The sequence below is a fragment of the Mytilus galloprovincialis genome, chromosome 2, assembly GCF_965363235.1.
Source record: "Mytilus galloprovincialis chromosome 2, xbMytGall1.hap1.1, whole genome shotgun sequence".
Lineage (NCBI taxonomy): Eukaryota > Metazoa > Mollusca > Bivalvia > Mytilida > Mytilidae > Mytilus > Mytilus galloprovincialis.
In genome coordinates, this window is record NC_134839.1 from 111,832,985 (window position 1) to 111,848,310 (window position 15,326).

At 32.5% G+C, this 15,326-nt stretch overlaps 1 protein-coding gene across 1 annotated transcript; it reads left to right on the forward strand.

Annotated features, from left to right (window-relative positions):
• Positions 1-233: 233 nt before the first annotated feature.
• Positions 234-5,178, forward strand: LOC143065390 (ferroportin-like). The gene is made up of 4 exons (XM_076238933.1): positions 234-388; positions 1,412-1,657; positions 3,510-3,724; positions 5,036-5,178. Exons 1-4 carry the CDS (start codon positions 238-240, stop codon positions 5,045-5,047), a joined length of 624 nt encoding a protein of 207 aa, XP_076095048.1. The 5' UTR covers positions 234-237; the 3' UTR covers positions 5,048-5,178.
• Positions 5,179-15,326: the final 10,148 nt, after the last annotated feature.

Consider the following 15,326-nt stretch of genomic DNA (forward strand, 5'->3'; position numbering starts at 1 on the left):
CACTATTGTCAAATAAATTTTACAAATATAATTTATTTTCGCTGTATTCAGCACTGAAATATTAAAGGGCTGTAAAAAGCGAATCCTTATTTCACTATTTCACTATATTTTATATTTTGTTATATATCTCGTAGCAAGTGCCCTTTTAATGAAACTCTTGACAGTTCAGTTGTAACACACCTGGTTATTAAAGAATATGTTGTTTATTGATTTTTTTTTTTATTTTAGGGTGCGCGCATGTGGTGGTTTGGTATTGGTCTTTTTATTATAGAAGTGACTCCAGATTCATTGCAGTTGACTGCAATCTACGGGTTCAGTAATGGTGGTGCATTGTTACTGTTGTCGACTTTAGTAGGAGATATCATTGACAGAACAGCAAGACTTAAGGGTATATTGGTATCTAGTCGTTTAAATACAAAACCAATGTATTCTAATCTTTAATTTGATTTTTAAAGCAAACGTATTTATAAAATCTTCGAGGCTATTTGCTGACTTTAAACATGCAAGCTTTGTACATTTTCCTTTCACATTATAACCATCAGAAATGTTAAAAGTTTTATTTGTGCAAGTTAAGTAACATGACTGCTAAAATAATTGTTCCAAGTAATTTTTCATCTCAGCGTTTTGCGAAAGACAGTTTATCACAAGACGTCATAATTGCAAGTTTGATGTAGCATCAAGGAAGGATAGTTCAGATGTGCTTAGACAAACAGGGTCTATGGTGGTGGGATTATAAGGAAAAGTCTATGTAAAAATGATTAGTGTCCACGCTACAGTGCAGAATACAAGCAAACTCGATATTATCTCTAACTTATGAGCTAAAACGTCATGCGACATACTAGGAATTCATTATTGTTCATTGGATACTAATTGTCGTGGCTTTCGTAGGTTCAGGTGACCACGATTTACAAATTTTCTGTAGGCTTTGTATGCAGAGTTTGGCAAACAATGAATCCAATATCCATAAAAATTCTCGTTTTTCTCGTAAATTGATACCCACGAAAATAAATAATCTACAGTAATAGCCAAGATCAAATGGCAAAACTAAAAGCTCAAACACATCAAACTAATGGAAAACAACTGTCATATTCCTGACACATTGTGGATATAAACCTGGTTTGATAGCTAGCTAAACCGCTTGCAAGACAGTCGTATGGAATTCCATTATATTGCTTATAATGTGTGAGCAAAACCAACAGACATAATATGTAAAATTGTCAAAATAAAGGGTACAGCAGTCAACATTGTGTTATAATCCTCGGCTTTAAATCTTAATCTTAACATGCGTCAATGTTAAACTATCCCGTTTTGTAGTTTGTATAGTTTAACAGTCTAGTGGTAGTCTAATTAATTACATCATGTTTTTAGTTTTGATTAGTTCACTTTTCAATGATACATTTGTCTTTTTCAGCTGCACGCATAGCCTTGTTTCTAAATAATTTTGGGATCGCCTTGTGTTGTGTAATTGTTATCTTTGTCTTTACTTTTCGTACTGAGATTGAGACAAAGCTTCCGGAACAAGGACTTCTTAAGTTATGTTTCACACTGATTATCATTCTTATGATATTTTCAAATGTATGCAATCTTGGAAGAACCTTGGTCATGGAAAGAGACTGGATTGTAGAAATCTGCAATAGAAAGACAGATAACATCGCTAGTAAGTTATAAAACTAATTATAACAAAACAAAAAAGATATAAGAAGATGTGGTATGGTTGCAAATGAGACAACTATCCATTCAAGTCACAATATGTGAAAATGATAAACCATTATAGGTGAAAGTACTGCCTTACGGAGCCATGGATTACACCAAACGGCAATTTTATTGGTGTATTAAAACTCGAGGTTTTAGAATTAATTTGTGTAGTTTATAAAGAATCTGTACCAGTTAGAAGGGTCTATTGATTTTGTTCGTCAGTTCTTTTTTCTATACTAATTTATCTATTTATAGTCTCTTTATTAAAAAATGAATTGGCAATTTCTCTTGTAACTGTTTGATCCTTAGACACAACATTGGAAAGTTTATGAAACATTTTGGAATTCGAATATTTAATGGGGCATTAGATGAATTATATATAAATTTGAAATATAATTATTTTGTTTCAAGTACTAATAAAAGCGGAATTTTGAAAGAATATTTCTTTACAAGCAGTCAAATTGGCTCAAATTGATCAAAACAGCGTTTATAAATCATTGACCAGGAAATCAATGATTTAACCTCATTAAATCTGCATTCAATGACCTTCAATGTAATCCTTAGCTCGAGATTTGTTAAGTATGTACTATGCGCATTCATCTATTAAAAGGAACAAAATTCAACAAAACAAGGGCAAACCATTGGTTGACAGATTCGATCCAGATACAATCTTTCTCATGACGATTAATGTGTTTTTTAATCTATAACCTGAAATCAAACATACCATTCAAGTGCACGTGCTTGCTATCTATTTTTTATATGAATGTTAATATCGGGTTATATGATCTCTGATTTTCTTTGGCTTTCATATCGATGGTTAACTATATAGCGCATAGATAAGAATATACCCAAAGTGAGGATACATATTATCGAGTCCATACGCTGTCAACTGTTTAGACGTTTTGTAATTAAGACATACGCTTAAGTGTAATGAGGATTTTAATCAAGTCGGTAAACATCAATGTGACATCAAACTCACCTGAAAGCATCTAAATGATGTATAAAAAGGGATATCATCAATAATTTAGAAAATCAAGAAATTCCATACGTAGAACGCTGAAAAATTCTTGCGATTGATGTTATTATACAGTCTGATATAGGTTTATATTAACTTTACATCTCGTATATATTGAACCATTCTCATGTTGTGCGCGGAAAAACGCATTTGAGTTTAGTTCATTTCTAATTGAATACCTTGGGGTTTTTTTTACAAATATTGAAGAGAGCGGACCTACAGAATTTGTTCCTGAAATACCATAAATTTGTTTGATGAAGAAGGAAAATTTGCAAAAGTTCTGTTTTAGGAGCAATAAACACCAAAATTTAATAAAAATATAGTTCCTAAAAATTTGCAGGGAGTGGTGATAATCTAATTTTAAGGTTTGGAGCGAGCAATTAAATTTAGAGTGACATTAACTTATCTTTTTTTTATGCTAATGAAATTAACAGGCTAAGTCTGTCAATGAATTTAAGCTGTCTGATAAACTCATCATAGATACAATGCAGGATTGAAATTATGTATTTTCGCTGGACGCGCGTTTCGTCTTCATAATGTTCATCATTGACGCTGGAATAAAACAAAGTTGAAAAGGCCAAATAAAGTACGAATTTTTTTATTTTGATTAAACACTTTATTGTCAATATATTTTTAACCTACTTTTATAGTTATTACGACCTTGCACCATGGACTTGTCATAGCGTTTTGAAACATATATTTTGAAATGCATGATTAACGCCTGTTTTTCGAGTTTCATTCAATTCCGTAAAGTATAATTTTTATTTTAAACTAACATTTTAATCTGTTCATTTTATAGCAATGAGTGCCACATTTCGTTTCATCGACTTATGCACGAACGCCTTTGCACCATTATTAACAGGCCAGCTAATGACATATGTGTCTAGTATGTACGGTGCTGTTTTCATTGGCTCTTGGAACATCTGTGCGTTCTTCATTGAGTATTGGCTTATTGGAATGGTTTATGGAATGAATCCGGCTCTACATTCTAAGGATTCAACTATATATGGTATGGTAAGTTTATTTCTTTTTGTAGGCAAACCACATATTTTATATTTTGAATACTTTCCCTCCCAACATATTTCTTTTGCAAAAATATAAATAATATCAGCTTGTTGCCGGTTTACTCAAACAAATTTTGATGGATTTCTTTAAAATATACACATTTGAATAGAAGTGTGTCATTTTTAAGTGATACCATTTAGTTGATGTGAAAAGGGATTTTGCATACATATGTTACATTATGTTTTTGTCTCTATGAGAACCCTGTCTCCTCGTTATCAGCGTTAAATGAGCGCATTGACAACATTCATCATTAAACTAGTAATCGTTGAGAAACTTAAAATTACTTACGAATGAGAGTGATGATATTGAAAATAGAAAAAACAATTCCATCCATACTTTTAATGCAGAGTTCATTATAAACTATACTAGAAACAATAGTAAACTGTTTGTGTCTGTAATGATAGTGAACAGTTTGTGTATGTACCAATCGTATGCGAATCATATTTTATAAAGGAGTAGGTCCGGTAAGACCCCTTTTTGGCCCCAAAATATAGCAGTTTTACAAAATTGTTAAAATGTAAACTTTTAGTTGTTTATAGGACAGTAGAATGCTTCTGCTACATAAATATGGGCTGTTTTTGACAATATAATGTCCATATATCGGGTACTAGCACAATTAAGTCATGCTAAATCAATCAATTCTTCACAATTCTAGCATTTTAGTTAAATTTTAGACGCTTTTCGTTTAAAACAAAAGTGGCCGGATTCGTGTTCATCCTTAATATTAAAATGAAGGTTGTATTTGATGATAATACATAACATATATAAAGGTTGAGGATGAACACGGATGCGGCCACTTCCATTTTTGACAAAAACTATCTGAAAAGTGACATTATTCTGCATATTTGTTAGATTTTTCATATTTGAGCTTGAATCAGATCGTTTGTAATGACTAAATCATTCAAAACCTTTCACATAAACTAATAGAATCAAATGAAAAAGACACTTAGGTGTTTGAATAGTTATCAAAAGTACCAGGATTATAATTGTATACGCCAGACGCGCGTTACGTCTACATAAGACTCATCAGTGACGTTCAGATCAATATAGTTAAAAAGCCAAACAAATACCAAGTTGAAGAGCATTGAGGACCCAAAATTCCCAAAAGTTGTACCAAAGACGGCTAAGGTAATCTACTCCTGGGTAAGAAAATCTTTCGTCAGATGAACCTGAAATTTGAGGCCAAAATCGGTTCTTACCGGACCTACTCCTTTACTAAGAATAATTCAACCATGTTTTTTTTTTCTTTTCATAATACAGAACTTGAGGTGATACAGAATGAGGAATTGATGAAATCGTCTACAGGTCATCTGGGAAAAGAAATATCTTCTCAAGAAAAACAACTAAAAGAGAATGAAAGTTCCGTGGAAAGTGTTCCAATAGCAGATCAAAACCAGAACAAAAGCTCTCTGAAATCAGTGAAGTCTCCTGAATCAAAAAAACAACATTCGTCTTTCGTTGGAAAATTGTTTTTCAGTTTTATTGCATTATATAGAGGATGGCGCCATTATATACAGTATAAAGTAGCAGTTGCAGGCGTAGCCTTAGCGTTCCTTTACTTCACAGTGCTCGGTTTTGATAATATAACTATTGGTGAGTTTGTTTTAATATATTCAGTCTTTAGTATTTATTAAGTAATTATGTATTTAGTAAAAGAAAACAATAGCATACTTGTAGGTTGACTTTTTATTGAGATTTTTGTCTAAATAGGAAATCTTATCCGAACGTCTAGACGTATGTTGATTCCATTCGTCACTTTCAAATTTATGTCTATGCAAACAAACTCATCAAAGTTAGGAGGCTTATAGAAAGTGTCGCAAGACAATCGTTTTATCTACATACAAATACAAATATTTTATTGGCACAAACACAATTACAATAATTGGCAACGGCCCATATTTCAGTGCATTACAACAATGACTACATCATACTTGTAGTTAAATATAAGCCTTGTCGAATAAAACAATACAAAATTTAATACTAAATTAAATAGGATATCAAAACCGAAAATTTCCATAGAATAAAATGTTCGTAAGATGGCTATCGCTATCTGTCCGAGTGTAGATTTTTTTTTTCGAATAATTCAACATTTTATTATTATATTTTACCAAAAAAAAATAACAGATTCATTGATACGTCATGCCAACACAAAATGATAACTAGGCTGGTGATGAAAATACCACAAAACTTGTAACAACCCGTTTGTTAAGTATTGACAGGGTGTTTAGCAGTCTATTTTGAGTATTAAAAGTGTAACATAAAGTTTTTATCTTTAATGGCCAAATATTATGTTTAGTCTTATAAAATACAAATAGGAAATCAGAGCTTTGCTTATATTCTGTATTTGTAATGATGCATACACATATTTATTTTCTCAGGGTACGCCTATAGTCAAGGTATGACTGAGTCTATTTTAGGTATTATCAATGCAATATCAGCCTGTTTTGGTATTATCGCATCTGTTGCCTATCCATTTTTACGTAAACGTGTTGGGCTGGTGAACACTGGTTTGATTGGCCTAACTTGTCAAATATCATGTTTAGCGTTATGTGTTGTCTCACTATGGCTACCGGGTGGAACATTCGGACCGGCGTCTGACGTTCAGATGTCCCATGTTAACGTTTCTTGCACAACTCAACTGTATATCAACACTACCTTGCCAGCCAATGAAACATTCTGTTTTGACAGTATCGCCGATAAAGGTTTTGCAGGAATGTCAACATCCCTTATTGTTCTGTTCTCGGGAATTTTGGGTGCACGATTTGGTGAGTATAATGATACATGACTATTGAACAGTGGTATACTACTGTTTTATTTTTATAAAAAAAATTCCCGGATGGATATTTAATGATTAAGTATAAATACCCTGACGGAGAGCTTAGTCGATTCTTAAATGAGGGGTGTAACTGCAATGGAAAAATTTGAGTCGTCTGAATCGTTCAAATGTTCTTTTGCCTGGATGGAAAATTGCGAAAATTTGACCTATTTGGTCAAAGGAATATTTCTTTTGTTGATATTGTTGTTAAAAACAAAAAAAAAAGTGGTCTATGGTTAAATTCGTAGATATGTATGACGCGTTTATTTCATAGAAAACAGAACTTGTAAATATACAACTTAAAGCGTGTCTATCATACAGTCATAGTCAATTATCAAATGCCAAGATGTACAGTTGTATATTCATTATAACGTACATGATGTTGTCCTTGAAAAGATTAAGTTTTTGGAGAAGGATTTAGATATTGTTTTCGAAATTAATCGTGAAAATTCAGGCAACACATTTTTGTGATAGTGAAAGCAATTCTTGACCATATAAGGCTGTATTTATATATAGACTTGGCTTTTTGTTGAAGGCCGTACGGCGACCTATATTTGCATGCATCTGCGTCATTTTGGTCTCTGGTATATAATTTTTGCATTGGCAGTCTTACCCCATCAACTAATTTGTATACACTAAGTCATCAGAAAATTATATTACTTTTACCAATTGATATACTTTGATATCTTTATAAGAAGTTCAGTTTTAGGTTCTTTTTCTTTACCTTTATTTGTATATTAATAAATATACATCGATGAACTACTGTTGCTTAGACGTTAGACTCGCGAATCAATGAATGTGTTTGTGTTTGTGTTCTGTTAAATTGTTCCTTTTAAACTGTTAAACGATGATGACTGATGTACCCATATCTTGACTATTTTATTTATTATGTCTGTTTAGTTCACGCATCATTGTAAATATAACAGAAATGTGATGAGACTGCCATCAAAGTGAGAGGTTTAGCGCTTTAAAACCAGGTTTAATCCACCATTTTCTACATTTGAAAATGCCTGTACCAAGTCAGGAATTTGACAGTTCTTGTCCATTTGTTTTTGATGTGTTTTGTGATTTGATTTTGCCATGTGATTAAGGACTTTCCGATTGGATTCTCCACTCAGTTCAGTATTTTTGTGATTTTACTTTTTAGACGTGTCTGACATATGCTACCCGCAGACAATAACAGTTCTATCAAATACAAAAAGAAAGTCACATATCAGTCGAAAGGATTGCATGCCAATTCAGTGAAATCTGTACTCTAAACACCTTATATATTCGATAAAAACCTACTTCGTTGGTAGTGAAAACCTCATCAGTGACGATCCAAATTGTTAATTTGCGATTTATGAAAGACATTTGGAACATTTTGTTCGATACAAAACTGTGATATGTAAAACGGTAGTGTTCAATTAAGGGTGTTCATAGTAAGGAAAGATTTAAAATCTTTGTGTATTTAAAGTGTTTTTCTTTGAATTTTTAGGTGTTTGGACTGCTGATTTAGTTATAACACAACTGTTTTTAGAAAGTGTAGACGAATCAGAGAGAGGTTTGGTGAATGGTTTTCAGTCATCACTCAACAAATTGATGGACATGCTCAAATTTGTAATGGTGATGTTTATATCCGACCCAGCTATGTTTGGTTATCCGGCTATAGTTTCGTATTGCTTTATTTGCTCAGCCTGGTTGTTATATGCTGTTTATAAAAAGAAAGCAACGGGAAGCATACTTTGTAAAGGATGCCTGTAAATCTGAATTAACATTATTATACAATATGTGCAATATATACCTAAAGTTCTTAACATGAGGATCTCAGGCATACAGTTTTGTTATCATAAAATGTACACGTAATATTTTTTTTGCTTAGTTAAGACAATATAAAACCTGTGTGCAGAAAAATGAAATTATAAAGCACCTTTTAATTTCGATAGAGTAAAACAAAAGGAAGATTTGTATAAAAAAAACACTTTAATGTTCGGCATCATGTCCTGGTATTTGTGAGAAAACTAAGGTAACCACTGCCAAAGGCAAATTTTGCACATGACAGTTATTGCTCTTTTATTTTCATTCTCATTATAGTTACATATGTTTGTCTATATTGAGTTTCTTTTAGAGCTCACATCACGAAAGTCATCCTAGATAATGTTACCTATTATGTCTGTTTGTTTTGTTCACGCATCGTTGTCAATATAATAAAATTTGCTAGCGGTTCATTCCACCATTTTCTGCATAAAAAAATGCCTGTACCAATTCAGGAATATGACAGTTGTTATTCGTTCGTTTTATGTGTTTGAGCTTTTGATTTGGCCATTTGATCAGGACTTATATCTAGAAATTGACAATGAGGGTCGATTATAACAAAAATTTACGACGAAAAAGATGATTTCAGCTTCCCAATTGTGACCTTTTCATTTGAAACCAAAAGTTCCAAATGGTGAAGTTGAAATCATCACTTCGTAAATTTTATGGACGCCATCATGAGTTGGTTGACCGTTATGGAATATCCGTTTCACATATGATTTGGATATGTCCCGTAAGTCGTAACTATAATTCCGTTCCCTTTTTCACTTATGTGACCTGCCGAATTAGACTATTTACCTGCTTTGCAATAACATGAGCAACACGACAGGTGCCACATGTAGAGCAGGTCTACTTACCCTTTCCGAGCACCTGAGATCCACCCAGTTTTAGATGGGGTTCGTGTTGCCCTATTTGTGACATTTCACTTATTGTGTTTGTTTTGTTCACACATCATTGTCAATATAATGGAATTTGATGCGACTGTCATACAAGTGCGGGGTTTAGCTAGCTTTAAAAATAGGTTAAATTAACCATTTTCTACATAAGAAAATGCCTGTACCAAGTATGAAATATGACAGTTGTTATTCATTCGTTCGATGTGTTTGAGCTTTTGACTTTGACATTTGATTAGGGACTTTCCGTTTTGAATTTTCTTCGTGAGTTTACTTTTTCCTAGTACATAAATTGACATAATGGTACTTACTCTTCCAGGTAAATTTGACTTTAGACGGTTCTTGTTGTTCTGTAACGGCTTTTGTTTCATCCCCCCTCCCAAAAAAAAAAAAATAAAGTGACATGTATTTCTTCACAAAGAATTGGTTTGAAGGTTTCGAAAACACTATTGCACATAAGCCTTGATTTGTGCTTAGTAATACCGTATTTTCATTTTAAATTTAGTTGTCATAGCCATATAAAAATAAGGCAATTTGGTATGAATGTCAATGAAACCTCTCAATCATCCACCAGAAAAATAGAGGTGTCCCTGCGACCTTCAACAGTGCTTCTGTTTCTGCCATTTGGTGGTGGCCATTATTTCTGAATATTCTGCCTTTTTTTTGTCAAATAACGGTGTTCGCATACTCTTAATTGCATGGTATTAACTTAGTATACATGTACATAATGATTAACAAATAAACAAATACAATGCTGTGCATAATTCAAAACTCACAGTCGTAGCAGTATCAGCAGGCATTCCAGTCTCGAATGATCTTGGATAGAATGATTCTCTAAGATCAAGTATGCTGAAAGATGATGTTAGGCACGTTTTCACCAATTCGAATATGTGTGATTAGTCTGTCAGGCACATTTATATGGACTAGTCAGCTTACGATTTTGTTCATGAGTACTCATCTTGATTTTTTTCTGGGTTCTTCGAGTGCTGCCCATTTTATTTCTCTAATTAGGTGCTGTGGTATCTGACAGCCCTTTTCTACTTATTGACAATCAGATGAATATCCTACTTCAGATATGAGTATATCTCAGAGTTTCTATCAAAATGTAAAAGAAGTAGAAATTCAAAACAGGTATAGATCTGATCATTCACCAATAGTTCTACACTTTAAAATAAGTGATTTCAATATTGGGAAGGGTTTGTGGAAATTTAATAATAGTTTATTGTATGATATAGAATATGTTTAATCTGTTAAAGAAAAAATAAAACAAGGGAAAGATCAATATGCAACTTTAGTATACAATAGAGACTCACTAGACCAGATTGATTGCTTAGATATTCAATTTTTAAAAAATGATCAGCTGTTCTTAGAAACATTAATGACAGAAATTAGGGGTAAAACAATTTCATTTGCATCATATAAAAGAAAGAAAAAAATTAATTGGAAAATGCTTTAGTAAATGAAATTAAAAAATTAGAAGAAAATATACAAACCACAGAAGCTCTTGAAGATCTCAACCAAAAGAAATCTGAATTACAAATTTTAAGACAGGAAAAAATGTTTGGTCATTATGTTCGCTCAAAAATGCAATGGGTAAAAGAAGGAGAAAGATCCTCAAAATATTATCTCAACTTAGAAACTAAGAACTTTTGTCAATAAAACAATTCCAAGACTAGTCAATGATGAAGGCTGTTTAATAAACAAACAAGAACATATTTTGTTGGAAGCTAAAAACTTCTATAAGAATTTATATTCAAAGAAAGATACAATAAATAGGGTTGATCTCAATAAGGAAATTCCATTTTTAGACGTTCCCAAGTTAACAAATGAAATAATGGATACCCTTGATGGAAAAATCTCCTATTTAGAATTAACAGCTGCTATTAAAAGAATGAAAAGTAACATAAGCCCAGGATCTGATGGGTACACCAGTGAGTTTTTTAAATTCTTTTGGATAGATTTAGGTAAATTTGTTCTTAGATCAATCAACTATGGGTATAATATGAGTGAAATGTCAGTATCCCAAAAAAGAGGGATAATTACTTGTATACCAAAGGGAGATAAACCAAGACAATATATGAAAAACTGGCGACCAATAAGTCTTTTAAACACAAAATATAAACTTGGGTCTAGCTGTATCGCAGAGCGTTTGAAGTCTATTTTATCACAAATGATATCGGATATGTTCCTTACGTCGCAACTACAATCCCCTTCCCTTTCATGAATGTGACCTACCGAATTAGACTATTTACCGGATTTATAATCACATAAGCAACACGACGGGTGCCACATGTGGAGCAGGATCTGCTTACCCTTCCGGAGCACCTGAGATCACCCCTAGTTTTTGGTGGGGTTCGTGTTGTTTATTCTTTTAGTTTTCTATGTTGTGTCATGTTTACTATTGTTTTTCTGTCTGTCTTTTTCATTTTTAGCCATGGCGTTGTCAGTTTGTTTTAGATTTATGAGTTTGACTGTCCCTTTGGTATCTTTCGTCCCTCTTTTATCACTTTTAATAAATAATGATCAAACAGGGTTCATTCCTGGAAGATATATTGGTGCAAATACTAGACTAATTTATGATATTTTATTGTATACAGAAGAACATGATATACCCTGGTATTCTCCTCCTTATTGATTTTGAAAAGGCGTTTGATTCAATTTCTTGGAGTTTTATTGAAAGTGTAGTAGACTTTTTTTAATTTTGGACATTGCATCACTACTTTTTATGCCAAAATTCATTCTGCAGTAACTCAAAATTGCCATCTCTCAGATTTTTTTGAGATTCAGAGGGGCTGCCGACAAGGGGATCCCCTATCACCTTATATATTTTTACTATGTGCAGAAATACTTCGTATACTTATACGAAATAAAGACAAAGTTAAAGGAATCACTATAGATGACTCAGAATATCTCATCTCACAATATGCAGATGATACCTCTCTTATACTTGATGGATCACCTGAATCTTTGGATACATCTCTCCGTACTCTAGATAAATATGCAGATTTATCAGGTCTTAATATAAACTTAGACAAGACCAAGGTTGTTTGGATTGGGAAGAAAAGTTTAGCCAAGAAACTATGTGTGTTAAGTGGGGATTGGAATGAGGTTCCAGCAGATTTACACTTCTTGGGATAAATTTCTCAGTGGATAATAGTGAAATTGAAAATTTAAACTATAACCCCAGGTTGAAAGAAATTGAAAACATCACAAAAACTTGGACTAATCAAATACTCTCACAAATTGGATAAAATAACAGTAACTAGAGGCTCTAAAGAGCCTGTGTCGCTCACCTTGGTCTATGTGAATATCAAACAAAGGACGCAGATGGATTCATGACAAAATAGTGTGTGTACTGAACATTCTTGCTGCTTACAATTATCTCTCTCTATAATGAACTTGGCCTAGTAGTTTCAGTGGAAAATGTTCGTAAAAATTTACAAATTTTATGAAAATTGTTAAAAATTGACTATAAAGGACTAGAACTCCTAAGGGGGTCAATTGACCATTTTGGTCATGTTGACTTATTTGTAGGTCTTACTTTGCTGTTTACATTTTATCTCTTTTTATAATAATATTCAAGATAATAACAAAAAACGGCAAAATTTCCTTAAAATTACCAATTCAGGGGCAGCAACCTAACAACGGGTTGTCCGATTCATCTGAATATTTCAGGGCAGATAGATCTTGACCTGATAAACAATTTAGCCTCGTGATAAGCCAACAACTGCATTTTACCCCCTATGTTCTATTTTTCAGCTGTGGCAGCCGTCTTGGTTGGATGGCCGGGTCACCGGACACATTTTTTAAACTAGATACCCCAAAGATGATTATTGCCAAGTTTGGATTAATTTGGCCCAGTAGTTTCAGAGGAGAAGATTTTTGTAAAAGATTACTAAGATTTACGAAAAATGGTTAAAAATTGACTTTAAAGGGCAACAACTCCTAAAGGGGTCAACTGACCATTTCGGTCATGTTGACTTATTTGTAAATCTTACTTTGCTGAACATTATTGCTGTTTACAGTTTATCTCTATCTATAATAATATTCAAGATAATAACCAAAAATAGTAAAATTTCCTTAAAATTACCAATTTAGGGGCAGCAACCCATCAAGGGGTTGTCCGATTCATCTGAAAATTTCAGGGCAGATAGATCTTGACCTGATCAACAATTTTATCCCGTGTCAGATTTGCTCTAAATGCTTTGGTTTTTGAGTTATAAGCCAAAAACTGCATTTTACCCCTATGTTCTATTTTTAACCATTGTGGCCATCATGGTTGGTTGGCCGGGTCACCAGACACATTTTTTAAATAAGATACCCCAATGATGATTGTGGCCAAGTTTGTTTTAAGTTGGCCCAGTAGTTTCAGAGGAGAAGATTTTTGTAAAGTTAACAACGACGGACGCAAAGTGATGTGAAAAGCTCACTTGGCCCTTTGGGCCAGGTGAGCTAAAAACAAAAAACAAATAGACTCCACATATAATGTATATATATTTCATATCCAAACAGCCTCTGTCTTAAAGTATTTGTCTGCAATGTATCAAACTAAAACAGCTGTGTCTATTAAATATATTATATATATCTTCTTTTTAGTTTATAAATTTTTTCAAAACCTGTGCATTTGTTATACAGATAATTATGTTTGAAAATCTTAATAGTAAACTTCTTTCTTTTTGAAATTACTGACATGGTCTAATTTTTTATTTTTTTTTCAAATATTGAAAATTGAATGTATAATACTAACAAATGTATAAATGTTATTTACTAATGTTAATGACTATGAGGCGGGGATAAGGTACCAGTACTTGATGTTTTAAACTAACAAATGTACAGAGTTCAATAAAATATGATAAATTTAAAAAAAAAAAAAAGTTGTCTTGATTGTTGATACAATGGTTGGAAAACTTCAAGTCATCAATTTCCTTTTTGTGCAACATAAAAATCTCTCTGAAGGTAAGAATTAAGAATTTACAACTCATTCTTTGATTCTGTATGTGGATTCCCTTCGATTTAAGGGGATTGTTATTATCGGATCTGTGGTGTTCGATGTAGCTTCTACATGTATTTTTTGTGACCATTCAGTTGAGGGCGCCTATACTCTATATATTTCTGATGTTGTTTATCATCTTGATTACGTGTTATAGTGCTTTTGTACTTGTCCTTATAAAATATTTTGGCAATATCCTTTTGACATGAATCAGTACTAAAGCATTCCACCAGTATGTGATGGTAATTTTTTGTATTTCATCTTTCATTTATGCTATGTGTTTATTTAGTCTGTATACCATTTTATTATTCTTTGACACATTTGAATATTTTATAGTGATTAAGGTTACAACACTTGACTGCTGTACCCATATTTTTGACAATTTATCTATTATTTTAGATTCCTTTGTTCATATGTTGTCATCAATATAATGGAATTTTAAGCAACTGTCATAAAAGTGAGTTTTAGTTGGGACTATTATACTAACGTTAGTATCCTCCATTTTCTACACAAGGAAGTGCCTGTACCTAGTCAGGAATATGACAGTTGATTCCATTCATTTGGCGTGTTTGAGCTTTTTATTTTTCCATTTGATAAGGGACTCTGTTTGATATATTTTCTCTTATTTTGACTGCCAAATGTCAATTCAAACAATTACCCAAGTTATCCATAGCAGTGATCTGAGCAGGTTAAAGGAAACAAAAAAGCACTTTATACCAGATATTCTAAGATCATTCAATCTAATCTATCAGAAATAAAACTTACAACAGATCCAAGTGATGGCAAAAGAAAAAACATGCCCCATGTATATAAAAACATCATAGATACCAGCATTAAAATTTGTAAGCCAGACACAAGTTTCATCTTCATAAGACTCATCACTGATGCTCGAAAAGAAAAAAGTTAAAATTACTGCTGTCACTGGAATATACTGCTTTCATTTTATGCTATGGGAATTCAAATCACTAGTTTTGATTTAATAAATACATCATGTTTTTCACATTTTTAATAACACAGATAAATTTTCTGTATGCAAAGTAATTTTTTGAACAATACAAA

What these genes read in the sequence shown, in the direction of transcription:
- LOC143065390 (XM_076238933.1), top strand. Translation starts at nt 238, where the DNA reads ATGTGGTGGTTTGGTATTGGTCTTTTTATTATAGAAGTGACTCCAGAT. An exon ending in CAGAACAGCAAGACTTAAGG is followed by an intron (nt 389 to 1,411) that starts GTATATTGGTAT and finishes TGTCTTTTTCAG; the next exon opens with CTGCACGCATAGCCTTGTTT. An exon ending in AAAGACAGATAACATCGCTA is followed by an intron (nt 1,658 to 3,509) that starts GTAAGTTATAAA and finishes TTCATTTTATAG; the next exon opens with CAATGAGTGCCACATTTCGT.